This window comes from Trachurus trachurus, assembly GCF_905171665.1.
Source record: "Trachurus trachurus genome assembly, chromosome: 2".
Lineage (NCBI taxonomy): Eukaryota > Metazoa > Chordata > Actinopteri > Carangiformes > Carangidae > Trachurus > Trachurus trachurus.
The window spans coordinates 11096701-11124503 of NC_139914.1; the positions used below are offsets into that span (position 1 = coordinate 11096701).

Below are 27803 nucleotides of genomic sequence, written 5' to 3' on the forward strand. Positions count from 1 at the left end.
CTCTCCATTTAGCGCCCTTGTCTGATAAAACTTTGTGTTAAGTCCTTATTAGCAAATGCAACACTCTTAAAGCTAAAATACTTACTTAATATTTGGGTTTTTTGCATTTACAGTACAATCAAAAAACCATGTACGTAGCTTTGAAGTGCCTGTGTAGTTTTACCTACTGTAGTTCTACCAAACAGGTCCATTTCTGAACCAAATATTTATTTAGGACAGTCTGCTTGCCGGCTTTTCACTGTCACAATCACAAAACCCAGAAAATTGGGCAGAAATGCTTTTGAAAAAGAAAATCCAAAGCCCTATAGCTTGAATTATGTCTCCAAACAGTCGTAGCTCACATGACTGTATAAGGGCAAACCAGATTTTTATTTTCTTATTTTCCTTTTGATGTTCAGACCTGCAGTAAGTAAATCGTTGGGAGGTTCAATCTCCATCTTGTTTGATCTTGCAGAGAGGCTGACGTTTCGGGACGTTCAGTCGCCACAGGAGTTCCGCTACGGCGAGACGGCCGAGGTGGTGTGTGATGTCATAAGTTCACCGGTGCCCGTGGTGGTGTGGTACTACCAGGACAGGGAAATCACCGAGGAGCACCACAGTAAGTTTTCATTCTTTTACAAGGAAATTGTCTTCATCTCTTCTGCTTTTTTCTTTTTTCTTTTTTCTTACATAACTCTACAAATTAGTTTCTTATTAGACGACCTTCAAGTCAGCTAAGTATCAAAATAACAAGAATTTTCGATATCAAGATACTGGGAACGTGCAGTTACCTTGGAAACAAAAGGTCTGAATGGGAAAATTGAAAAGAAAATGGACGGACAGAAGAAATGTTACGGGGATTTCAGCTTTTATTTTGAAATTCTGTGTAGAATTTTGATCAAAGCTTCTGAAAACTGGAGTTTTTCTCTGTAAAAGTTAATTATTAATGATGAACAAAGGAACTATCAAAGTCAAAGTTTTGGGAGAACAGTATCAGATGGTATAAATAAATGTGTAATGTTGGAGGAGGTTGGAGTGTGGTGTTGCTTTTCTTTTACGGTTCTGTAATTAGTAATGAATAAAGCTGCTGAGGAATGAAAATAGTGAATTTGCAATATGATTGTTATTTTACTGCTTTGAGTAATTTACCAGTGTAACTGGACTTAATTGTTTCAGTAGTAGCTTATGTTTGTAATAAAAGTTGTAAAGCGGCAGTGCTACCAGAAGAACATTTTGAATGTAGACCTGCCAACTACACGTGATTATAGAGAGAAATAAATCTCATGGGTCCCAGTGTACCCAATTCTCTCTGTATTTAATAGATGCACTAATGTGCCAAAAACATGGTCCTCTCTAGAAAATGCTATTTCCCTCTTTTGTATGGATTCACAATAAGACAAGGATATCAAATCCTATGAATAGAAACCCCATCAGCCCTGGAGGAGGCATGTAGCTTGGACAGAAACCATGATAACAAGCCACAGTGAGGATGGATTACAGAGCTGCTCAGTGAGCTCTTAGTACATTTGTCTAAAAAAGTCTAAATATTTGCTGTATTAACTGTAATAGCTCCTATTAACTCCACCTGCACAATTAGACTGTCGATCTTCAGTCTCCTTCCAGATGATTGATATCACTTCCCAAGCACTCCCCTGCAATCCCACCCTTTTTACAGTAGCTTTAATAGTATTAAATATCAAGAGGGTGGTCTCCTTAATTTGTAAGAGTCAAAAAAAGACGGAGATAGAAAGCACTCAGAGGACAGATTCACACAGTAATATTCTTTCCTGATAGAAGGCAGGTGCAGTAAAGTACCAGCAGACTAGGATTCATTATATCCTCCTCTCCTCCTCACTGATTTACAAGTCTCTACACCGCTTCCCCGTCCTCCTCCCAGACTCAATGTATGCCTGAACACTGATTAGAAAGAGTGACCCCTTGAATCTGTCACATTTTTTAATTGAAATTCAAATCATCATTTGAACGGTAATGATGAAACATGGAGAAGACGTTTTTTTTTTCTCTCGTTTTTTTTCTCCTTTAATCATTTTTGGTCTAATTACGATGCATGGATATAAATATCTTCACTTGAGAGAAATGAGGTAGAGGCCTCATCACTCCCAGCCAATCTCTCAGTGGACACAATAGGGGAGAGTGGGGACTGTTTGGAACTGTAATTGTGCAAGTGTTTATCTGTGTGGACTTTATCAGGTGAATGTGCTGAAGTGAAGACTGACAGTCTAACGGTTAAAGAGAGGAGATGCCAATTTCTCCTGCTGTTTTCCTAACTTTCTTATCTCCTCTCTCTCTCTATCATACGCTATTGTCTTCATTTCTGCCTCCTCCCACTTCCTCTCTTCCTCATCCTGCCCTTTTCCCTTTTCTCTTTTCCTCCTCTACCTTCTGCCTCTTCCTCCTCCTCCTCTTCGCCCGTGCTGTGAAGGCAAGTTTCAGGTGCTGGCAAACAACAACCTGCAGATCCATCAGGTGACCAAGGCGGACGAGGGCGTGTACCGCTGTGAGGCCAGCGTCGAGGCCCGCGGAGAGATCGATTTTGTCGACATCGCTGTGGTTGTCAACGGTGAGTTACATTTTTGAAATAGTGTTTCTTGTCAGACTCTGCAGCTTAATATTTTGTGGTCTATTTTGTGCTCTTCATAAATCCTAAATAACCCTGGAAGCTGCAGAGCCACTGAAGGCATTACACACAGGAAACTAGCAAACATTTAGCAATAATAGTTGTTTGCTTCTGTGTATGGACTCTGTTGACATTTAACTAGCTTGACATTAGAAATAGATTCGAAGATTTTGAACTGTTGGGGGAAAAAGACATTAGTTTAACTGCTAAATTAGCATCAACAGCCACTCACTGAGACCTGCAGACAAAATCTTAAAGGGATAGTTCAGTAGGTCCGTTACCTTTACAAGACAGAGTTCTTCCAGAGGTAAATTCATGCAAAACCACTGATGCGTGTTCCCGTCGGGGGCAGTTTTTCAGCAAGCAGTCTCTGCATTTGCCTCAACAACTCTGTTTCGTAATGTTTTATTATCTCATAGCGTGGTGAATGTGCAGGTCACAACTTGTCCACCAGAGCGTTGTGGAGTTGTTGGATTGTGTATTTGATGAGTTTGATGAGGGAAACCAAGAAATCCCATTAGCCGCAGCTCACAGCTCCGCTCCGCTGTTCTAAAAATAGCTTGCACCGACAATTAAAGGTAACGAATTTACCCTAAAACTATAGGGATTATGGCAATGGACCAATTTGCCAAAGTGTTGAACTATCCCTTTAAATACCAGAGTATACTCCACGGCCTACAGAGCAGATATGACCTGATGAGTTCAGTGTCTCACCTCAGTTCCACTTTCTTCTTTACCTTAGATTATCTGGCTGCGTAGCAAGTGTAATTTTCAAAAACATAAAGAACGTGGAGAAATTCTCTGTGAGGTGTTATTCTTGCTTATCTACAGCAGAGGTCTTTTTGTTGCCAGGGCTGAACATGTAGTGAAATGAAGTCTTAAATAGCTCAAAATCGCACAGCACCTTGGCTGTTTAGTAACCAGTGTGGTTTCCAAGTCACTATCGGCCTACATGGTATTGAATACAAACCCGAACCTCCAGACCCAGCTGAGAACTGAGGGCCTTCACCACAGCACTTTAATGGAAGCTATGCAAATCACACAAACTAACAGCGTCCATTTAGATTCAGAGCAGACACATGCTCCTCCTCACACAGTGTCAACAGATTAGCTTGCATTAGGGATTGAATTTCCTCTGCATACACAAGTTTTGTTGTTGTTTTCTAAACTGAACACTGCTCATTCGTTTATTATTTTTCCTATTCTTGAGCCTATGTTGCAGCGGGTGCCCAAGGTTAAACTGGAATAATCCAACAAGGTTGTTTTATCTATATGGGCACAGGAACAGCTTTGATCACACAAAAAAAAAATCAATCAAGGTCACATTTTTGAGCTCCGATTCAATATCGTGAATTTCTGTTTTTTGAAAGCAACCAGCTAATTTGTGAAGACAGATTTCAGTCTGCGCTGCTGAACCCACTGCTGAGCTTCTGTACAAGTGTTGGATGTGAAACAGGAAGTGTGTGGACCTCAGGCGTTCAGTCTGAACAGAGTTGTCATCTTTGACAGATTCAGCTCCACATACTCATCACTGGCACGCTTGAAGCCCGTCTGCTCTCTCTGCCATCATTGGCCTGATTTTTTTTTTTTTTTTTTTTTTATTCTCTTTATTCGGTAGTGTGATTATAATTTTCAATTAGCAATGGCTTTTTGCTCTCTGGCCCAAAAATCAAAGCATGTCATTTTAATTTTCTCATTTGTCCTCATTTAAAGTGAGTCACCTGAGACTGATGAAGTGATTGAAATGTGATTTCACCAAGGCCACGAGCGTCTTGTAACGCTTCAACAGCTGCAATATTGTCTCTGCCTATGTAATTCTCTCCCACCTAATGTAATATCAGAGCGGCCCTCTGCCCAAAAACTATGAATTGCATTCAATTTAGCACACCACTTACCTCACTTCTGAGGAAGATCTAATAAGGCTGCTCAATGAGGCACAGCCTATTATTGCAGCGACACGGCACCCGCCATGTGCTGCTGAGACGGGCCGGTCTGCACAGCGCCCTGCAGCGGGGGCCACACCCAGGAGGAGACACTGGAAAGTGAACTTCACTTTGCCTTGAGGAGACTCAGTGTGTTTGTCCCTGAAGACTCACACGCTGCCCTAAATTGAGCCTGAAGGACACAAAATCAGATTTTCCGCAGCACTTTATTCAATATGACACCACCAGGAATGAAAACAGCTTTCATTTAACAGCACAACTATTTATGTATTCATGCATTCTACATGCTCATACCTAGGGGTGGGAGAAAAAATCGATTCACATAGATATCGCGATATCTTTTTTGACGATTTTTAAATCGATTTTTTTTCTTTCAAAAATCGATTTTTTTGGGGGGGGGGAATTTTTTTTTGAATTTTTTTATTTAATTTTTAAAATATTGTGCAATGTGTATTTGTTCGCCTCTTTTACATACAGAGAGTACAGGCTTTGAAAGGGGTTTAAGTTCACTTTATAATGGAGTATGTTAATTTATAGGCTCCTACAGTATTTGTGTGCAGATAAATGTTAAAAATGCAGCCTAAAAATCGAGAGAATCGGCAATATCGTAGAATCGCAATTTAAATCGAATCGCCATCCAAAAAATCGTAGAAGAATCGAATCGGGAGAAAAGCATATCGTCCCAGCCCTACTCATACCTGACTTCTCTGAACTCCCAATTTATCCAATCTTTGATATGTCTGTGTTGTTGCGTATAGTTGTTACAGCCTGAACTCTTTGGGAGTGTAGTGCCCTACAATATCAAAGAGGAATTTATTCCTAAGGTCAGCAGTCATCCAGCAGTCCAGAGGAACTTCAGTTAAGCCGGTGGCCGATGAGAGAGCAGAGAGAGCTGATCTGAAGGTGACCGAGATGGAGAGGACACTTTCTAAAATGTCACTTAACTGTCACGGGGGGCAAGGCGAATATGAACTGTCTTGCTTCTGTCAGGAGAAAGTGAGACTGTGGTTAGTCATCCACTCATCTCTCACAGAGCTGCCTCTCTCCAGTCGATATGTGAAATGGAGGATGTGTAAGGACAAAGTAGTGGATACGCAGCGTGCTAAGTGGCCCCGGTGTCGCTCCTCTCACCACATCGCTGATAAATCTGGGATCCTGCTATTTGCTTGTTGTGCAGCAGCAGCACCTTCGGTCTCAGGAGTCTCTGCGTTCAGAGCAGCCAGGCCTCTGATGCTCAGGAGAGCCATGTATTCATTAGACTATAGGTCTAGTAATTTGCATACACGACCTCAGGAGAATCCAGTGAACATTTCAGTTTCCTGCCCTCGAGCTAGAGGTGTAATTCTCCTCTTCTTGGCCTGGAAACCTGGGAGAAGTTTAATCTTGTCTGCTCTCCACACCGCCAACTTTATATTTAAGGGGTATATCACTTCAAGAATTCACTCAGATCATTCTACTTCCATGGTTTGCAATTACAACGGCAACATGGAACAAGGAGAGCCATCTGAGCAGAGGATTTCCAAAGGATGAGAGACTGAGAGCCACAGGGGTCGGCTGTGAATGGACTTTATTGACAACAACCTGGAGCGGCCAAACAACACAGAAGCCCTGAACACCATCGGATATAGATCGCTCAGAGGCTCAGTTGTGTCAATGACTGCAGCACTACAGGTTTTATCAATCAGCGATGGGCAGTGAACTGTTGTGGTGCTTTGGGAAATGACAGTGAAGTCAAGATAAACAAAGTGATGAGAGAAGAACAGTGCTTGTCTTTCTCTATCTGAAGACCCAGAGGAAGACTGGAGAAGAGAAGCTGAGGACTGAGCTGATGTTTTACTACATGCTCCACCTCATCTCCTGAGGTTGAACATGTAGTGTTGATGGTGTAAATCTCCAGGCAGGTATCTTCTTAGCTTGAGCAGTCAGAGGAGTTAAAGGAATAGTTCACCAAAAAATGAAATTCTCATATTTATTTTATTTATTTATTTAAAGGTTTAAGGATCAGGGACATTGCACATTAATAAAAACATTTAAACAAATGTAAACATGCCAGAATTAGCCAAAAGGCTACAGTATTTTGCATCTGTTGTCCCTGGACTGATGTTGAAAGTCACCCTAAAAGAAAAATTAAAAAATTTGGATTATCAACATACAAATAATACATTCAATGATTAAAAAGCTGAATAGTGGACAAAAGACAGAGAGCCCAGTGAAGGTCCATGCATACACACACAAACTAACATAAAACTGAACTCAAACAGCAGCCGCTACAGACAAAACAGAAGCAACATTAAGCAGCAACACCAACAGAGAAAAAAAAAAAAAGTTTTGTCTGTTATAAGTCAGTTATAAAGTCTTCGTTGGACTACAAACTGGCCTCCCAGGTCTCCAGATGCACTTTGAGGAATAAAAAACTACTATTCATCAGCATGAGGGTGAGTCACTAATGACGGAATTTCATTTTTTGGTGAACTATTCCTTTAACCTGTACTATTGAGAAAAATATTATCCAAAAGTATTGTCCAAAGTCCTTTTTTAAGTTTCAAATTGAATATGTGGAAGCCAGTGGCCTGCTGAACTGATTGAAGGCTGCAGTCTTTTTTAACATCCATTTTTCTCATTGACTACAATTGAACCTGATCACCATTTCCAAGCCGGGCTTTTCACCCCGTCACACTGAGCCCGCAGCAGCGATACACCATGCTGTTCTTTAGACACGGCGTGTCAGAGGTGTCGGTTCTGACTACTTCAGCAGCTTGTTAACAGACGTTGCTTTAACCAGCCATGCAGAACACCAATTTTTTTTGTCTGAATGCAAGAGGTTGCTGTGGCTGAAAATGTATACGTCTTCTCTCCCATGAAGTCATAAATATTCATGAGTCAGAAGAGAGGATAAAGCTCTGCTGACCCACACAAGCCCCCAGTTTCCAGTGTATCATCAAAGTGGACTGTAGATGAGGATGCTGGCAGATGGAGGAAGACTACCACCCACTGCACTGGCTAATCAACCTGAGGCCAAAACAGAAAACTGCCTGAACTCAGGAGTTACCATGGATAAGTCACGCAGCCTTTCATAGGAAATGCACAAGATGATGTGAAAAGCTGATATAACTGGAGGGAATCCTGTGAAATTTGACATTTTTCAGTTGGATGTCTTGTATCAGATACAGAACAAAAGTGTGTTTCACTAGTGTGGTGTATTAGTATGTATCTGACCCTGTCCTCCACAAATGTTATTGATAATTAAATAGGCTGGAGATTGTTACTCCCAAGCTCTTCATCTATGCCAGCCTTTCCATTTTTACTCCCTTCAATCGAGCCTCGTGTTTTCTTTTCATCACGATCAAACATCTCTCTTCTTTCCATTTCGATGACCCTCTAGCAACAATGGTCACAGTTTGTAACTAAGGCAACCTGCAGTAATACAAAATGGAAATAACTGTTTTTTTTCCAGCGTCCGTCCTCCAGACATCCACTTAATTGCAGGTTCAGTCACTCACACATCAGACCCACAATTTGCCCTGTTCAGCTCAGCTCTCAGTGGCTCTTTTTGCAGGCTTGTGTTACGTTACATTACCAAATATAAATCCCAGCTGGTTTGATTCCAGCACTAATCCAGGATGCAGCAAATCCTAATAATCAAACACTCAATTTCTTGGTGTAATATGGTTGTGACATTCACCAAGAACCTTTCATTTCAGAAACATGGGTCATGACCACTTCACTGAAGCCCATTATGACTGAGCATGACACAACTCAGTCTGATTGAGTTTGTACCTTGAAGAAGAGAAGAGCCTGCTTTGTGTCTTTTTGTACACAGCACTTGTTTGTACAGACCAATCCAAGGTACTTGTATGACTGAACCCACTCAATGTCCACTCCATCCACAGTCACGGTCACATCCTTTCTTTGGTCTTTGAAGTATTAAGCAACATGTTGTTCTTGTTGGACCAGTCTGTGAACGCCCTGTATTCATCTTCCTGTCCTTTCTTCCCACATGCCACAATGGCCGTATCATCTAAATCAGGGGTTCTCAACTAGTCTCACTCTGGGACCAACATTTTCCCATGGTCATTAAGTTGCGACCCACTTTTATAGAATTCAAACCAAGATTTTTCTTTTAAAGCCTTTAAAAACTCATTTTGCTCTTTATTGAGCAAAGTGCATTTCAGAGCACATGAATGAAACTGAGGAGGACCATGACAACTGCATGTAGGGAAGTGAATAAAAAAATATCAAACTGCACAAAATGGAGACCAACAAAACGATATATTTGACTTCTAATGCATCTCTGCATTCAGAGCATGTTCACAAAAGTGAATAAATATCAAATTGCACAAAATAAAGACCCACAAAACAAAACAAGATTCACTGCATTCAGGCCACATTAATAAGAAACTGATATCTTTGCATTCAGAGCAAATGGAGCAAATAATAAGAAACTGAGGAGGACCATTACAACTGCATGTGTTCACGTGACGCGTGCCTTTCAAAATAAGTTATATTTCAAAATAAAAGACATGTCCAACATCAGATGCGCATTAAATATTTACTTTTTTTGACCAGCTGTCCGCGACCCACTTTTGGGTCCCGACCCACCAGTTGAGAACCACTGATCTAAATACTTCTGAACATGGCAAGATTCAGATTTAGATGTAAAATCCGCAGTGAACAGTGTGAAGAAGAAGTAAGGTGAACATGCAGTTCCCCAACCTCACATACTGTACTGTGGCCACTGAAGATAGTCATAGACCCACAAGATGATGGTTGGATCTACACCTACAGTATCTTCTCCAGCTTGTCTCTCACAATTCTGGGTTGAATTGTGTCGAAGGCACTGGAGAAGTATCGCCCAGGCTCATCCAGGAAGGAGTAAACCGATGCAACATGAAAATGATGTTTCCCCATTATCCTTCCAGTTTGTAATAATGCGTTGGACAGTTCTTAACCCAATTTAAGCAGTCTCAGAAATCTCCTTAGATGTTTTATTTGCTTGATGCCAATAATTTGACCCTTCTGAAACAGATTAACATCGAAAAAGAAAGAAATGAGACTGCATCATTAGGCTTAAATCAATCAATCAATCAATCAATTTGTTTATTTCGGGCATGTCAATTTAAATCATCATCATCACACTTCATCTTAGTTCAAGTAATACAATACACATGGCCGAAAGGGAAAGCGGGAGAAGCAAAAGCTTATCTAGTCCCGCCCCCATTAGCCACAGAATAAAAATCTTTATCATAATCTTTTCTTTTCTTTTTGCTTTTTTACATTTTGATATAACATTCTTTTACTTATTGTAAACTAAGTTGTTGCCAGCTGAAACATAATCATCCAGACCATAATTATCCAATGGGAGGCTCTTACCTATTAGCTTAGTTACTGTAAATCTAAGTGGTGACTTTATTTCTGGACAGTCAGTGTATGTTTGCAGCGTATCTCAATGCTCGTAGCAACTTCCGTAAACATCACGTTATCCCCCCGCCCTGACCCTCCAAGCCTCTGAAGTTGGAGGATATGACTAATACATGAAGATTCATAAAGCTTGCCAGATTCCTTTTTGGACGCTTAAAATCCTGTTGCTGATTTGCTCTTTTGAAGTCTTTCTGCTTGGCAGTGTGTCTCATTAACAGGGCTGTTTCACTGAGGCCCAGTGATGTGGGAGTGCATTGCATAGGAAGAGAAGGACACTGGAGAATGGAGATCTATTGGCGTGGAAATCAATGGTTATCATGTCAAGCAGATGCTTGGTCCTCTCATCCGCCGAGTCAGTGCTATTGGAAAGGACTCACAGCGTTTGATTATCGCTGAGGCCATTTTTTATCCATCCCTGAAAGCCTCTCTGAGCCTTGATGTGTGTCTCATTCAGGCCTCTTTCCTGTTGTGTGTTGCTTTTGCCACAAAAATAGAAGTGTTCTTGCATTTTTTCCGACTACAACAATAACTAGAGGAATAATAGACAGCGTGAGATCAGACACTGTGGAATTTGAATGTACCATGAAGTCTTATTCACTGCCACAGAGACACACAACGGTGTTGTTAGGGTAATTGATCTTTTAAGAAAGACGGCGGTACACTGCAGCGTTATGGTTCATTAGGTATCTACAATGATGCTTTATTTTGATTAGGGTTCCCTATTCATTATCCCAAAATGTAAAATGTCTTTTTTTATGTTTAACAGCTTCACGACTTCTTTTTCATCAAAACGACAGAATTTTAATGAGACTTTCAGCCACATGTCAAATTAAATTTTCATCTCTCATGGAGTTGGTTTTAGATCTATGTGGAACAAGTGTCCTCACGCCGGCATCACTTCCAAATCCAATTCATTAACTCTCAACAACTCCCACACACACACTGTTTACAGTTTTGAGATAAAACATTTTAAAAAGAATTTAGCCTTGTCTTCCCGTGAAGTGACCTCTAATGCCCTTCAACCCTCTTTGTTTAATCAGATGAAAACAAACGGAGCTGGAACAATACCACTCTGCAGCCGCCACTTACAGTAACACATAATTAGCGTTCCTCGCTCTTTGTGTGGGCTTCGGCGATGTTGTTTTACTATTTCACTGATCTTCATCTCAAAGTGATTAAATACCTTAATTGTAAATGAGACTGATATAAAAAATAAAGTACAGGCTGCGTATAAACAGTATGTTTTGGAGAGGGAGGCAGTAGCGAGGTGAGAGATAACACTTTGTCATTAACACCCTGTATTAACATGTGATCTGTACATAGATTGATGCATAATATTGATAATATCACAGGACTTTGCAATTACACCTGCTGTTAATAAGCTTTCTCATTATCTCACTTCTGCAAAGGCTGAAATTAAATGTGGTTATGCAAATTAATAGGGTGGTCTGCTGGACTAATAGATACCGTATAGCAGGTTGCTATGTTTATATATAGGCCTTATGGATGAGGTCCTATAGTGGTGGTTTTGTTGATAAGAAATACGTATATGTGAGGCTTAATGGCAACAGAGAGAGAACACATTTGAAAGGTGACAGCTTACAAATGATTGGCCGTAAGCAAATGTGTCAGGTTGTGATTGGACAAAGACGAGAAAGAGCTTGTGGAATGTAGAAATAACAATAGGAAATGGGCTTGTAACTCAGAAGAAAGGTGTGAATTTTGGTGAAACTTCTTCTCTTTTTCCTTTTATTTTGATGTGTCTGAACATGAGTCAGCCTCAGCTGTTAAGGTTCTGCTCAGTATTTTTTTATTCTCACCTGTTTTTAAGCATCATTGTTCACACCCAGCCTGTGGATGCAAGTAAACGCTCCAACATGAGATCCAATAATCTGCTCGGGGCTGTTCGATCACGCCGCGAGAGACCAGACAAGGCCACAGCAGATCGGTAATAACGGGAGTCCCAAGTACAACATTAAGTACAGGCTGGAGAAATGGACTGAGATGCCTGATAAACATGCGAGTGCCATAAAACTGTCACCGCCGTGTCACTGTGAAAGGGAGAAGGAGCAGAGGAAAGACTGAGGCTGCTGCCGCTCTGCTCCCCTCCACTGAATGACAGGATGACAGTCCTGAGCTGTTGGGAGGCCGGGGCAGGTAGTGTGTTCATGACAGCGCTCACACACCGTTGTTTGTTTGCACAATACTGTTGCATTTAAGATAAAGTCAAGCACATGTTTATGTGCACACTGCACGCTGAGTGCCCATTTTTTTCCTACCACTTTACATCATAGAAGAAAAACTGTTGTTTGTCAGATTGCCTCAGAATAAAATGAAAATGTAACATTATAAACATATATATATATATACATATATAAATGTCAAACCCTCTCAGTTTATATTTGCAAATCTTTGAAACTGCTAACCCAGTGGTTCCCAACCTTTTTTGGCTCCTGATCCCATTTTGACATTACAAATTTATGCCCACCCTGCGTCCGTCAATCAAGATGCACCAGCTCAGATATTTTTATATGCTGCATTTTATTTGAACTCGATTTATATTCAAGAAAGTTAAAGTATAGAATACAGTTGTTTAAGATTGTGTGTGGTGTTTTTAGTCATAGTTTTAAAAGAATAATAGTTAGTTAAGAAAATATTTTTATCAAGTCCCGACCTCAAGGTTGAAAAACACTGTGCTAACTATGAAGCAGAATTCAGCTGAACAACAGCTGCTGCTGGAGCATTTGAGAGGAGTTGAATAGTTCACTCACAAAGAGAAAAACGCTGGTTTTCATTGATGGTACAGTCGTGTTTGATGTTGAAAAACACATGTTCCGTCCCTGCCATTGTTTATGTGGATATACTGTAGCTGGATGTGTCTGAATCAGACAATAGTATTATGGTTTCACATCACTGCGTTCAGCTCCTTTGTGTTTTTACCAAAGCTGGGTCAAAACGTTGCTCCAAATCCCCATTGGATTACGAACAGAAGTAGCATTTTTAGTGAGTGCTTACAGGCCACTTACAAGGCCAATGTATTCCATTTGAAAATGCTAACCCTCCACCCTGTGGTTTCATAAAGACTGACATTTCCTTCCACTAGGCTGCAGTTTAAAGTCTGAATTCATCTTATTAAGTCTCGGGGTCTAATGACAGCATTCCTCTGATTGTGTTCTTTCCTGCTCTGCCTTTGTGTCTGCAGTCCCTCCGGTGCTGTCCGTGTCCCAGCAGTCCTTCAACGCCACCGCTGACGACCAGGAATCCGTCACCTTCATGTGCATCACCTCTGGATCTCCTGACCCCGTGGTCACATGGCACAGGTACTGTACCTTCTCCTGCATTAATCCCCTGAAGTGGTCTCTGACATGCAGCTCAGAGAGATTTTGGAATAGAAAAAAAAAGAAAAGCCAGCGAGCCCTTGAAGATGAAAGATATATACAGTATATACACAAGTGGGCACTCACATATTACACCCACACACGATTCAATTGCAAAACCACAAGTTTTAATCTGCTTCTGGAACAGGCTCCTCTTTTCTGGTGAACGCTCGATTTCAGGACCTGGCTGCAGGGATTTTCCTCCATTCAGCACCAGGGAACTTGGGTGCTGATGCAGGGAGATAGAAGTTTCAGTTCATCCTCAAAGTGTTGGTTCAGAACATCTATTCATTAATCCATCACAAAGTTTAAATCTAAAGTTCCTCCTAGGCTCAGAGGAACTACTAGTGTGAAACATGAGGTTGCACCATTAAAAGACAGCTAGTGGTGATCATACAGGAGTTATACTGAGTCACGCAGAATAGATTAACCTACAACCAAACAGATGAACACACAGGACATACTGTATGTATTCATCTTTGTCCGTGTTTCCTGAAAACATATTTTTCTTCCATTTGTACAATTGCGATTGTTTGAAACACAGATGAAGCAGGTGTTTTTCCACAGTAGGCACCGAGGAATTTATAGTCTGCCCTCACACGTCGCCCTCAGCAGAGACACACTAATATTACCTGCCTCGCTGCAACAGTGGGAACATTTCACACCCTACTATTCAGTAATTAGTTTGTACCTATATTGCAGACAGTAATGCCAGGGTATTTGCACCTGTACATCATTAGATAATATCTTATTGTCATTATAGTGAGCTCTATTTTTACCTGCTTAATTCATCTTAATGGTTTTCTTATATTATAGCCCATTTAGTACGAATCGATCACTGCTGACTGCTTCTAAAGTAAGAAATCCATCACCATCATCATCATCCAACAGCATGATGTGTTATTGTTGATAATCAAATCAAATCTTTAAACACAGGTGTACCCCAAGGTTGTGTTTTATCTCCCGTTCTCTTATATAATAACCACCCTGAATAATCAAATATAAGCACCTTGCTGCTTTTAACAGCCTCCTTTAACTCTTAAACACCTACACTTGCTTTCATTTGAATCAATCTGAGGTTGTTTTTTTCTGTCTTCATCATGAATCACAGTTTTTATTGCAGAGTTGAAGAGTTTGAGTGAAGTTGCCTTTATTTTTCATTTATTTTTCCAGAAAACGCAGCAGAGGTTGAATTATACAGCTTGACAGACAAAAAAAACAAAGTATTTCCTGCTGATTTGGTGACATGTGTCCACATTGGCAGACTGGTACTGTATGCAGATTTACTTTTCCTTAAATGGGCAGAGTGATGTTGAGTGATGTGGATCAAACGATAAACAAGCAGATATTTGCATTTGGATACTAAATGACCTCAACTAAAAATACACTCCAGCATTTATTCTAATGGAAGGAATGTTGTAAAAAACCACTGCACACACTGCATCACTTGTGTGTTTAATGTGACATTTTCTCTGGGAGTGATGCAGACATAATGAGAGCTGAAGTGTCTGTGTTGTAAGTCTGAAAGAGACGTCGATCATGGCAGAAAAACAGCAAGTGCATCACTTCGGAAAGCACAAACAAAATTTAATGGCGCCGCACAGCTGGAAACAACCTCAACTTTGTAACCCTCATTCATCTTGCACTCTAGTTTCCAACCCAGGCAACTGAAATGATATTTACCCCGGGGTGCATTACCTTGTCATTTCAGCAGCAGAGCAAACCAGGAAAATGTACTTTTGACGATTTAACAGCATGTGTAATACAACGCAGCAAATTTCACAGCAGCGATGGGTGAGAGCTGATGTATTGATTCACTCTTATTGAGACTATCCATATGACAGCTCTGTTCCTAATGATTTCACTCAATGTCTATATTTTTGGAGCGAACTGGGGAATTGAGTTATATTTGGTTTGGTAATTACAAAAGGCAATTTAAATGAGAAACCTGTTCATCTGTAGAAAATGACATCTTGACTTTATGTGCTCGTATCATACACCTAGCCAGGATAAAGGAGCTTTACTGAAGGATCCAGAGTAGAATAGAATAGATATAAGAATAGAAGAATAGAATAGTATTGATTAATCCTTTGCAGGAAATTATTGTGTCACAGCAGCTATAATAATAAGCTACAGTAGCTTCCTCCATTATTGGGGGAGCAGACGTGCAAGCAAAGCAAAAAACATGCCTGAATGAATCCAGTTATTGCTGAAATTCTGATGACACAGAGTCTTAATAAGTCTTAAAGGGACAGTCTGGGTTATTTGACATGGTTTTGTGTGAGTTATAGTGTGTCAGTGTGTTACCTGCGGTACATTCAGATCAGCATGCTGCCAGTTTCCAGAAGCTGCCACCAGCGCAAACTGCTGCTGTGACAGATCCACGGTTTTACACACTTCCACTGAAACAGTTTAAACGTGCAGCTCATGTAGAATATTTTCTGCTCTAACAGTGTCTTTCTAGCTCTTGTGCACAGTAGCACATTGCTCCTCTCGTATATCCTGTTCCTCTGTCTGAATCTACTGCAGGTAACACGCTGACTATGCATGACTACCTCCCACAGCCCCACGTCAACTGTCCTGAAGTGTCCCTTTAATAAAACATATTGTCCATGGCATTGTACCGTTCTGCACAAACTCAAACCGGCTGCCTGAGATGTTGTGACTTCTGTCCTGTACATCAACGTGGACCTGCAACGTCCGCCGACTGACTGTCGCATCCTCCCGTGTTTCCAGGTCACCGAGTCCCACGTGTCCGCCTGAGAGCACAGAATTAAAACGTGTCCCTGGCAACAAAAGAGTCAGCCTGGGCGTAAACAACAATCACAACCCAATTTAGTTTTTCCTTTGATGTCACCTCTCCCAGCGATCTCCGGCTTCCCAGTTGCATTTCCTGTCAGTGCGAGGTTCCGGCTCGTCCTCTTTGCATCTTGGGTAATGGACTACCTGTCAGTAGTCAGTCAGTATAATGACATTCAGGCTGCGGCCCATCCTGCCCCATCCGCTCTAAAGATGACGCCTCTCTTCATTTCCTCTTTGGCTCGCATGCGTTATTATTACTTGGCTTTGGCATTTCTTCCGTCGACTTTCAGTTATCCTCCCTCTGGCTTTTTCCTCCAGTACAGTGATGCTGAGGCTCCCGCCCTGCTGCACAGCATCCTCAATCTACAAATCTCCACATTTGAAATCCCTAAAATAATTAGATTGTTTCCCTTTTCAGTCCCACTTACTCCGTACAGCCATGGAGAGAAGTCTAAATATATTTTGGGGTTTGCATTATTCCAAGCTGCACGCTTTTAAATTTAATTTCTACAACAGCTTATGAGGTTAAAAAACAGGGGGCTGCTTTCAGATTGAGGTCATCGCCATCCATATCGAATGAACTGGTAAAAAGAAAAATGTGTTTTCTTGCTTATCATTCATATTTCAAGGTTAAAACAGTATTTGGGTGCATTAATAATAATAGGAGCTGATAATGTTTCTATGAAAGCTGTAACATGCAAACCTCAGCACAGGTCTGTGGCTTCATATTCTTTTATCCAAAGCTATAATCTCTTCTATTTTTAAGTTTTGGGGAAGTGAATGCACGCACTACCTCCTGTTTTGGACACATAGATTGCAGTGGTTAACAGAGAGGTGGTGAATAGTCATTCAGTCTGTCTCGCTTGTCTTTGCCTTTTCTCAGCTGATTGAAGGTTCAAACCACTTATCTTCCAGCCACACACACACCTGCTCCTCTGACCTCTAGACTATCAACTCTGTGTCCATTGGATCAATCTGAGAATTCTCCTCTCACCTCGGCCTCTGTTAAAAAAAGGATGGTTTGCCTTTAAATGGTGTCATTGTTTCCCCCTTATCTTACAGACGCCTCTTTATCAATATTTGTGCACATTATTGTTACTTTGAGCAACCCGCGCTATCTATTTAAGACAGCAAACATTCATATTATCATATTATGACAATGGGTGCAAGTAAACAACAAGAGATATCTCAGTTCTTTAGTGAGAATAGCATCTGTTGAGGAGTTTAAAGGTGCAGCTCAGTTTGTTTTGTTGCTGCTGCTTGATCCCACAGACATTCAGTAACTGAGATAATGTTTTGCTTCTCACCTACGTGCAGGTGGCTTTAAATCCTCCACAGTTTGTCTAAATCTGTGCAGGTGTGAGAAAAGGAAGTCAAAAAGTCAAAAACGAAATGATCCCTCCCGGCCTAGAGATGGCACGGCTGGTTAAGCAGCTTCAGATAAACAAACGGAGGCAGCAGCAAACCTGCTTCACACCATTATGCCTCTGTTATGAAGCTTAAGTATGGACATAGATCAGTTTAGCAGTTGCTCTTTTTCTCTGGCTAATTCCCATACACAGTCCAATATGCATAAGGTATGAAGTCAGCACTGTATTCCAAACCACACTGGAACCATTATGTGGAGCTCTGCAGTCAATAACAGATAACACAACAACAGCAGCGAGCTCAGATAGGACTCAAACAATAAGGGGCAAAGTTAGAGAAGTAGAGGATGTGAAGAATCATGATGGCACAACACAAATGATTCATTGAACTATAGTTATTTTGATTAGAGTAGGAAATGTCTGTTCAAAACAATGTGTCCATCACGCTTGAAAGAGTTTCTATAAAAAGTTCTGTCATGTTTTCACCTGTTTATGTGCTATAGATAGAAATAACTTCCAAGTCAAACTGTCTGCACTTAGCCTCTGTTTTATGGGATCAGTAGACATCCAAAGAGCTGAGATTATACATCTGTAACATCAAACATGCTGCAGTGTGGATGCTGCGTACTGTAGGTCACTGTCAGGTGTGAGTCGGCTGCTGTTTTCTCTTCTCCTCATTTGCCCGCACCTTGTTTTTTTTTAATCTCGTGCAGGAAAGGGCAGCAGCTGGAGCCGTCGGAACAGTACGTCCTCGGCAGGCTGGAGGGGGGGCGGAGCATGTTGACCATCCGCAACATCCAGCAGGGCGACGGGGGAACCTACACCTGCAAGGCCACCAACAAGGCAGGATCTCAGGAGAGAGAGCTCTTCCTCAAAGTGTTTGGTGAGTGTCCCAGTAGTACTGTATTTAAACCACAAGACTGGAAATTCAAAAACACTAATAGGAAGAAGGGCTGGAAATCACCAGAGAGCCCACAATACAATGGCTTTATAATAGTTAAAGGTAGAGTCTGGAGTTGTGTTTGTTGCAGTTTCTAAATAAGACATTCGAACTGGGCCGCTCCTCTTGGGCTCAACTGTGTAGCCTCCTGCCCCTGACAGCAGCAGTTGTCAGGACTGTAAAGGAAAGGAAATACAGTCTTAGTGAAGCGCTGGAGCCGTGGGCCGATAGCCGGCCGTCACCAACAACGGGAGCCTCCAGCGTTATGTTGTAATGAGTAGGAGAGAGTTGTGGTGAGCTGGGAAGAGGGCGTTAGCGGCGGATGGGGGTCATTCCTATGTTCCCACAGCCCTATGTTCCCACAGCCATATGTTCCCACATTTCTACCTTTTGTTGTCACTGAAAATTAGGCCCTATGTTCCCACAGCCCTTTGGTCCCACCATTGGTTGGGTTTAGGCAATTAAGAAAAGAGTTGGTTAAGTTTAGTAAAAAGACCCAGTAGAGGCTGGACAGGCCAGATAGATAGAGTCCAGATAGGTAGAGAGAGTCCAGTGGGAACATAGGGCCTAATTTTGAGAAAAATCGTAGAACTGTGGGAACATAGGGCTGTGGGAACATAAGGCTGTGGGAACATAGGCATGGACCCGGCGGATGCTAACCGCTACTGCTAGCCGAAGTTAGCATCGAGCTAGCTCACCACAACGGCCCTCATACTTGTTACCAGTCGAGGCTTTAGTTGTCTGTGACGTACGGGTATCGGTCCACTGTTCCAATGCTTCACTCACAGTATTTCTTTTTCTTTGCGGTCCTGACTGCTGCTGCTGAAAGAGAGAGACATGCTAGCACTCGCTAACATCCGGGAGAGCTAGTGGGGCTAGCAGCCCTGAGCCCTCCTACTCTGCTTCACCTGAGCTCTGTCATTGGCTGGAAAGAAAACACAGACTCTCTTGCTCTCCACCCCGTGCACAACAAAACAAAGGGCAAAAAACTCCACACTCTACCTTTAAGTCACAATATGATATGACAGAAATATGACACTATGATAACTTATTTTAAGAAGAGAAACATTTCACCATGATATTTCTTCAGTCTGATACAGTGTCAGTTTGGTGTGTCCCTAAACACTGGATGGACGTGTCAGACAATAACTTGAGTCAGTTGTAGTAATCAAGTCGACACCCTTCCAATCAAAGCTGTGATTGCCATCTGCAAATAGTTTTCCACGACGAAGGCTTGGTTTCATGTGTGTCATCTTAATGAACCAATCACAGCTGTTCTATGAAAATAGTCTACAATTCACTGATTCAGCACAAGCATGTCTTCCTGGATTGCCTTCTAATTATTGCCACAGATTAACATAACATGATGCCATACTCCTCTATATTTTAACATAGTTGCATTACACATATGTGTCACATCCATAAAGCTTCTCTTGGAAAACCTCTACAAATTATGTATCATAAACAAAACAGTTTTTCAGAGGCACAAATGTCCAGATATGATCCTCCTCCCACCACAATAACACCTGCATCTATATGATATTTTTATCCTGAAAGAAAATATTTCATTTATTGCTTCGTATTTGAATTACTGCACACCTCATAACAAAAATTCAATTTATACTTTCATAAACCTGCTGGCTATTTCCTCTCAGATCAGTCTGATAGGGCATACAGTATCCAGCTCATGAAAATGTATGGAGATTTGTGCTCCCGTCATCAACATCCGCTCAAGATGTGAGAAGCGCTTGTTCTTCAAAATGCACATTTAAATGAAGAAGTTAAGGGCGAAGGAGGAGTTCTGCTTTTCGCCGTGCAGAGGGAGGGAGAGGGGAGGGGAGGGGGCACAGTTGTAAGTTACTTTTATTACCCTTGACAGCACAGATGGGAGAAGAGCAGGCCGTTTAAAGTGTGTATGCAGGTGCGTATGCGGTCTTAATTCATGCTCCGGTGTTGCAACTCGCTGTCAGACTTCCTCCTTAATGTCGTTCATGTTTCCACCAGGTTATGTTTGTTTTGATTTTTCTACATTCCCCACAGAAAACACAGCCTTGACCTCCGACAGATGCAGTTTAGATCACATTTCTAAAGAGCCAACTGGGACTCTCACATTTCCTTAGCAGCTTAGATACAGCAGACATTTAGCTTATCATCATATCCAATGATTTTAACACTAATATGCACTCAAAGCTTAAATTCTGTGATCACAAACATTACACACAAAGATTGGGCAGTAGACTCAGAGATATATCTTCATTCAATTGTGTTTGATGACATCATTATAAGTGGTAAATTTAGATCCAAGGTAATAGGCTCTTCAGCACAGAATGAGATGAAAGATGTGCCAAAAGAAAAGGGAGAATTTATTCCTTGAAGAGACGAGTTTTCATTGTACATCAGAGGTTTGGGAATGAGCTACGTCGCTGCAGCAGCTGCTGGATATTCACTTTCACAGATGGCTTTAAAACATCTAGACACATGACAGTGTGTTGCCACAAACAGGTTATTGTGGCAATTAATTGCTTGAAGCCTCTTTCATTCCCGTTTCACTTTCATACACTTGAATACTTTCACATCTGGGGGTCCAGCGCCGCCGCCGCCGTGTGCCACCTGGCCGCTCTGTGAAGTGGCCGCGACGGACCCGGAGCTGTAAACCACAGAAGTGTTGGTCCTTCCAGCTCTAATCAGCCTTCAGAGATGATGTCAGGTTGTCCTGGCTTTTAGGCTCCAGGTCATTCAAGGCCTCAGAGGGGAAAAAAAAAAAAAACACCATTTAAACTGTTAAGAAAAAGCTAAATATAATTTTGTGAGTAGTTCACAGACATGCTAGCAGCGTGGCTCCAGGGACGCTCCGCTGCTCGGTCCAGCCCAGAATATCTCAACAACTATTGGACGGGTTGACATGAAATTTAAAGTATTTCTGGTCTCTTGAGGATCAGCCACTCTCTCTTACACTTACAGCAGCTGTCAGAGCTCAACACACTGCAAGTTAAAAAACACATACATGTAGACAAACACACTGCAACGCAACAGAAATGTTCCCAATGGAAATACAAGCAACAGGCGTGCAGCAGTGTTGTGAACAAGCTGTACTGTACTGTAAGCTTACCAACAGCAATTTGTACATGTAATTGCACAAATGCGAGCAATTCTGTCCACTTTAGAAGACAGAATTGTGCATTGAAGGACAAGTCCCAGACAGGTTCAGGGGCCACTGTGCTTCTCTCACACTTTTTGCACACTTTATTGTGCAAATCTGCGATTCTGTTGATCAATCTATACTCAATAAATGGGTTATTGAGTGATGACAAAGTGAGAATGTAGATGGAGGTAAATAATGCAGTCTGACAGCAGAAGCTTTTTCATCTACCTGAAGCATTGACAGTAAACGTCTGTCCAAACAATTTGCAGCGACCCAGAAAGAAGCAGAAAAGACATTTCTCTGCTGTTTGTACCTTTTAGTTGTGTTGTCAGGACTCTGTGAAATACAGCATCCTCTTTAATGTGCCTTTATCATCCAAACAAGATGGCTGAACACATCACTGAATTGTCCTCTCGCTCCAGTCTTTTCTTTATGTTCAGCAGATCCACATAATACACCATGCATTGTTTGCTATGCTAAATGTAAGACAGATGATCTGTACTAAATAACATCAACACAAAATACACAGAGTGTGTGAGGGAGGATTTCTCTATTCAACCCTCTAAACTTTGCAGAGTTTTAAGAGGCATCAGAGCGAATCTACACTGACATTTGCATACAGCTGAATCAACAAACACACACATTATTCTTATCTGATACAGTCAGTGGCGCATTTTATTTTCCTGATACGTGTCAGTGGGAGGGAAAGGAGCTTTATGGGATGTCAGATGTTACCACAGACTTTCCCTGCACTGACTGTCTGTTAGCAGCCAAGAAATGTCAAGGTAAACATTCCTAACACTTCTGTTCAGTCTTAAACTCTAGATGAATAATACATCAGTTATGTCATTATGTCATGTTCTGCTGCAACACTGAGGCAGTTAATGGCTTTTATTATATATCATGTGTCAGGGCTGACGCTGTGAGCTAGCTAAATGCAACATTTACAAGTATAATTTTTATAATACCTATAATTAATATAATAAAGTGTAATTATGGTTATTATAGTTAATAAATGCCAGATTAAAAAAAAAAAAAAAAAACACTTGTTATTAATCACACCAGGTTCAAAAGAACCTTGCAGAAGTTATTTTAAATTTACAAATCAAAAAAAAAGAAAAGAAGAAAAAACTAAAACAAAAACCAAACCTGGAAGGTCAAATTAATTCTGGATTTTTATCTCCGAACACATAAATGCTTCTCAGTTCTTTCTCATTCCGAGTTGAAATGTTTCCGATAATGCGTAATTAATAATGTTCCCTGTAGAGTTGGTTTTTGCGCCATGCTTGATAAATGAGACATTTTCCATTTAATATTTGCATGATGAAGGGCATCTGGGGCAAAACGGCTGCAGATAAGGCGGTGATGAAGAACTGGTTCAGACCGGTCTCTGGAGCATTAACAGTGTTATCTGTGTGGTAGTGGGCTGCATCTGAATGTGCATTTGTGCTGCGTAGAAGTGTCTATTTACATGTGTGTGTTCATGTTGTGATGACTAGAGCCATCGCAGAGTTTAAAAGATGTGAATGATCACGTAAAGTGTTTCACATCTCCCTCTCTGCAGAAACCATTTAGTCTCATCATGAGGCTTCAAATCGTATTTTTCCTTCGAAGGAGAAAAAAACTTGAAGAGGTTTGAGATAATTTCTCTTGTTCCCGCCGCAGCTTCTCCTCATCTCCACACAAAACAGAATCAGGCAGATTGTCGCAATGTGAGAAAACGCCACTTGATACTGGAGGATTTTTGAACTCATGATTTACTATCAACACAACAGAAATGATCTTTTCTTATCAAATCTGTTTGACTTGTTTGAGGAGGTTTGTTGCCTAAATAACTTTTAGTCAACAAAATATCCTTTGTGTGGTTGTTTTTGTTCATTCTGTGCATGGAAGGAAGCTCAGACTCTCAGGTTATCTAAACAGAGCCGGAAAACTGACTGCAATTGTTCATTGTTCAGGTGTAGTAAAGTGTGTGCAGTGCACTGGTGTGTGTATATGACCCCGTGTTTTGACAAGCTCCTGAAATCCCTGGAGATGGCTCCTCCACCCCGAGGTTGAAGCCATGTGAAATTGCCAAACACTCCTTAGATCTCCCGCCCCGGGTGGTGTTAAAAGCATTCAGTACAGTAGTCACTATTTTCCATTTACTAGCCTTTTCCTTTAGATTCTCTCTGCCATGCTACTTTGCAAGCGCCCAGTTAAGGATTTAAGTGCAGCACGGGAAAAAAAAAAGAGGCAATCCATGATTCATGTGACATGCTCAGTGCCCTTGACATGCATGGTGTTTCAGGGCTAAGAGCATCTTATCAGGAGGAGGCTAGCAGGGTGCAGCCCCCCCGCGTCGGCACGCTCCCCAGGGCGCAGCGCCGTGCACCGAGAGGGAATCACAGGGTGCCAGAGAGGACAGACACAAATCTATATTTATATTCCAAACAAAATAAATAAAAAACGCACACAGAGGAGCAGGGAGGGGTCGTTGTGATATGTTTGTATCAAACTTGAACAAAGTCGGGGTTTTTTGTGTTGTCATCCAGGGCCAAGACGAGCACAAAATAGACCAGAGGGCACGAGCGCCTGCTAAGCCAGACATGCAGAGTTTGACTGCAGTATATAAATGATGTTGGCCCAGACTGTCAGAACCAAAGTCATGCATCAGCTCTGTATTAAACTCCACAGTAAAGCCCTCACCCCCCCTCACTCCCCCTCCCTGATGAGTTCCATCACCCCCCACCCCTCCCATTCTGTCTATTCTGCTTTAGTCACGTGTCTTTTTTTTTCTTTTATTAAACTTTCACAGGTGAAATGGGACAGGTTCATATGTTCTACCCATAGTAGTGCATGACTTTTTTTTTTCCAAAGAAATGAAATACTGCAAATTCATAATAATAAAGATAATACACAATGATTAAAAACAAGAAACAAGAAAAACAAGCAGACAAACTAACAAAAACAAAAAACAGACAGTGAAAATGTATCTTATTTTTCCTCTGATTCATGCTCTTTTTCTCCCCCTCCTCCCCTCCTCGTCCTCTGCCGTCTCCAGTCCAGCCTCATATCACCCAGCTGAAAAACGTGACAGCCGTGGAGGGCAGCGCCGCCATGATCTCCTGCGTTGCCGAGGGCGAGCCTCTGCCCGACATTTCCTGGAGGAGAGCCAGCGACGGCCAGACCTTCGTGGACGGAGACAAGGTACAAACTGCCAGAGAGTCCATCTGGCTGTGTGTGTGTGTGTGTGTGTGTGTGTGCATCATAAAGCATGGGCTACGGTTATGAGCTTGGACACATAGGACATAACTAATAAAGAATATTCTGGCACTATAGGGGAAGATCATTCATCAGTTTTGCAAACCACATGCTTCAGAATACAGCAGAATCTGACAGAAAGCATGTGTTGCATTTATGTAAAATCATATTTTAATTTAATCTACGAGTACGGAGAATAGTCTGAACATCTTTGCAGAGGAACCTACAGTACCTGGAGCTGGAACTGGGTTTGATCCCTGACTGTACTGTATATAAAAATAGACGTTGACGCTGGTCTGGAAAATCTGGAGGTGACTCCACAAGAAAATGACCCTACAGTACTCCTCACTTGATTTATTACCTCAGTAAATGCTTTATGGACTCGATCGCTAGATTTAAGTCTTATTCAATACAACATGATGTCAATTTTTTCAAATTATGGTCCCATTTATAAGAAAATAAGTCAACGTTTTTAGGGTGTGGCTGCAGTTTCTGTAACTTTGCAGCAATCTGCATTTATCCTGAATTCCATTGGCATTTATAAGTCTATATTAGTGGCAATGTTTTTATGTAGTTGTTTGAAATACAGTGTCTCTCTCTCTCTCAATGTGACATTACTGCCGTCTCTCTCGTGAAATGAGTGATTTGCCAAATGTCAGCTTTAAATAAAGCTTTGAAAGCCAGGCCTATTCTCTGTCTGGCTGTTAGTGAGATTCACTCATGAGGTTTAGATAAGACACGAGTGTCCTCAAATAACCTCCGCTTGTACAGGAAGTTAGATGGAGTTACAGCTGGGAGTTTGGAGGCTTCATGCAGCAAACACAGCCAAAGTGTTTAGCCACACGTGTGTAATGTTACTTTTTATGGTAACCATAAAAGTGTCACTATTTTTGTATAGAAAGTATTTGTGTTGTGTATTAAAGGAAATAGCCAACATGAACAGTCCTCATAAAAACCAACGCTGTGATAATTATTCCCATCTGTGATACATGAAATGCTACAAATAGAGCTGTTCATTGCTGCTCAGGGCCTTTCCATTCACACTGAGGGGATTGATCCTCATCTGCTTTTGCTTTTTCATTCTATAACTGACACATGAGGCTTCAAGGACTTTTCATACTTTCAAAGCTCTACTTTTTTATAATGTATTTATTTATTTTTTACAGGAACTGTTTAAATCTCTTCACTTTCCAGAGATTATTATTTTCAGGGAAAGTGTGCATTCATTTGACTCCTGAAAAGACACACACACACACAACTTAAAAGATGCTAACCTTCAGTTGTGTAGATTGTTCTCAGAATCCATTCCTCACTTTGTCTAAAAAAATCCAGAATTGAATGAGTTGCAGCATTTGTTTTTTTCTTTTGGAATAGTAAATTCATCAGATGAGCTGTCGTCAATGTCAAAACAAAAAACAATCTGTGCAGCCTCACAGCTGAAGTTAAAAAAAAAAAAAAACATAAAAGGGGAAAAACAAAGATGGCAGCCCTTCTTTTTCTGGGGAAAAAGGTCACTGCAGAGATAAATGAATGTGTGCACTGGCTCGAATCCCTCGGGTTGATAAATCACAGCCAAAAAAATGAGAGTAAGTACTTCTCTTCCCACAGCAAATGCAATTATGGAAATGCGTAGTGCAAACCAACACACCTAAACATGCGCAAAGACAAACACGGCGTGTGCGGCGCGAGGCGTGATGGATGGTCGCAGTCATTTAGGTTTAAGTCAGGATGTTCCTCTCTCAATTTGCTCTCCAATCTGCATATCCACTCCTCTCTTGTTGAGAGACATTAAGCCTCAGAGGCCTCACGTTCCCCCGCTGCATAATGCTGCTTCCATTCTTCTGCCTCCTTGTCAACTAACACCGTGACCCCTCGGTAAGGGAACATAATGGGATGCAGCTCCTGGAATTTAATTACAAACTGTGGTAAGAATTGAGTCTGGGGTATTGTTTCATTCATCTGCTATTGTTTTGCTTCAGAGCGGGGTTAGCTCGCTGCACCGTAGCCTCTATTCATGCAGCACAACCAGGACTGAAGAGCTGCTGACATTAAAACTCTTTTGAAGACGGCCATTGCAAAGAATGATGCACTGTACGCGGCTCAATAGACTCTGTCGATATACTCTAAGTTTTCCAGAACCTTCTAACCTTTTCCTCGGCTATTCAGACGTCAAGCTCCTTCTCATTCGATTTTAGCTCTTACTAAAAGACACTTTGCAGTTAAAACTTCAAAAACATGAACCCCAGCGCCCACTGAGATGATTGTTTTGTCTCCTGATCATAAAAACAGCCGGGAAACACTGTGAAAGTCCATCACAGTAATGCCCCAAAACCCTCAGCTGGCCCCCATTTTCTGGAGGCAGAAAGCCATTATTAAATGTCATAGTGTTGTTGTCACAAGAATGAGGTGATACAGTGATCATTAGAGTTGTGGAAGTATGAAAACCCCGTCCTCAGCCCCCCACACTAAACTGTTGGAATAAGCCTCGCTCGGCAGAATTAGACTACAGGGTGTTTCCAGCCTGGCTGACATTTCCAGCTGACATTTTTAATATCGGGAAATTCTCCAGCATTTGGTCTGAAATAACACAGCAACAGTCTCCGCAATCCCATTTGAGAGATTGCATTTGAGATTTAGCTTCATATGTTCACTGTAAACCCACACGCATTCTCATTTCTGAGGCCTCATGGATCAGATAGGGAGAGGATTTCATATATTTTCTCTCTTTCGCTACCTGCTCGTCCTTTCATCTCCTCCACTCCCTCTATTCCCCCAATGCTTCCACATTTCTCCGCCTTTTATCTGCCGGCGCTCTCATGTTGGTCTCTGCTCACGTGTGTGTACAGTATGTGTGCCTCCCGACTGCAACATGCATGATCCTGTATGTGTGTGTGTGTGTGTGTGTGTCCACGAGTCTGGCCGCTTGCCTTGTCTTTCCACTGAGCTGCATATCA

General features: G+C 41.5%; 1 protein-coding gene across 1 annotated transcript in view; it reads left to right on the top strand.

The window, feature by feature from the left end:
• ncam2 (neural cell adhesion molecule 2) overlaps positions 1-27803 on the top strand; it is a gene marked incomplete at both ends in the record, with an annotated part of 249764 nt that overhangs the window by 186320 nt on the left and 35641 nt on the right. The window contains 5 exons of the mRNA XM_083990597.1: positions 455-598; positions 2423-2560; positions 13181-13298; positions 18238-18407; positions 24650-24795. Coding sequence (XP_083846723.1) covers positions 455-598; positions 2423-2560; positions 13181-13298; positions 18238-18407; positions 24650-24795 — 716 coding nt within the window. The remainder of the gene's footprint in view (positions 1-454; positions 599-2422; positions 2561-13180; positions 13299-18237; positions 18408-24649; positions 24796-27803) is intronic.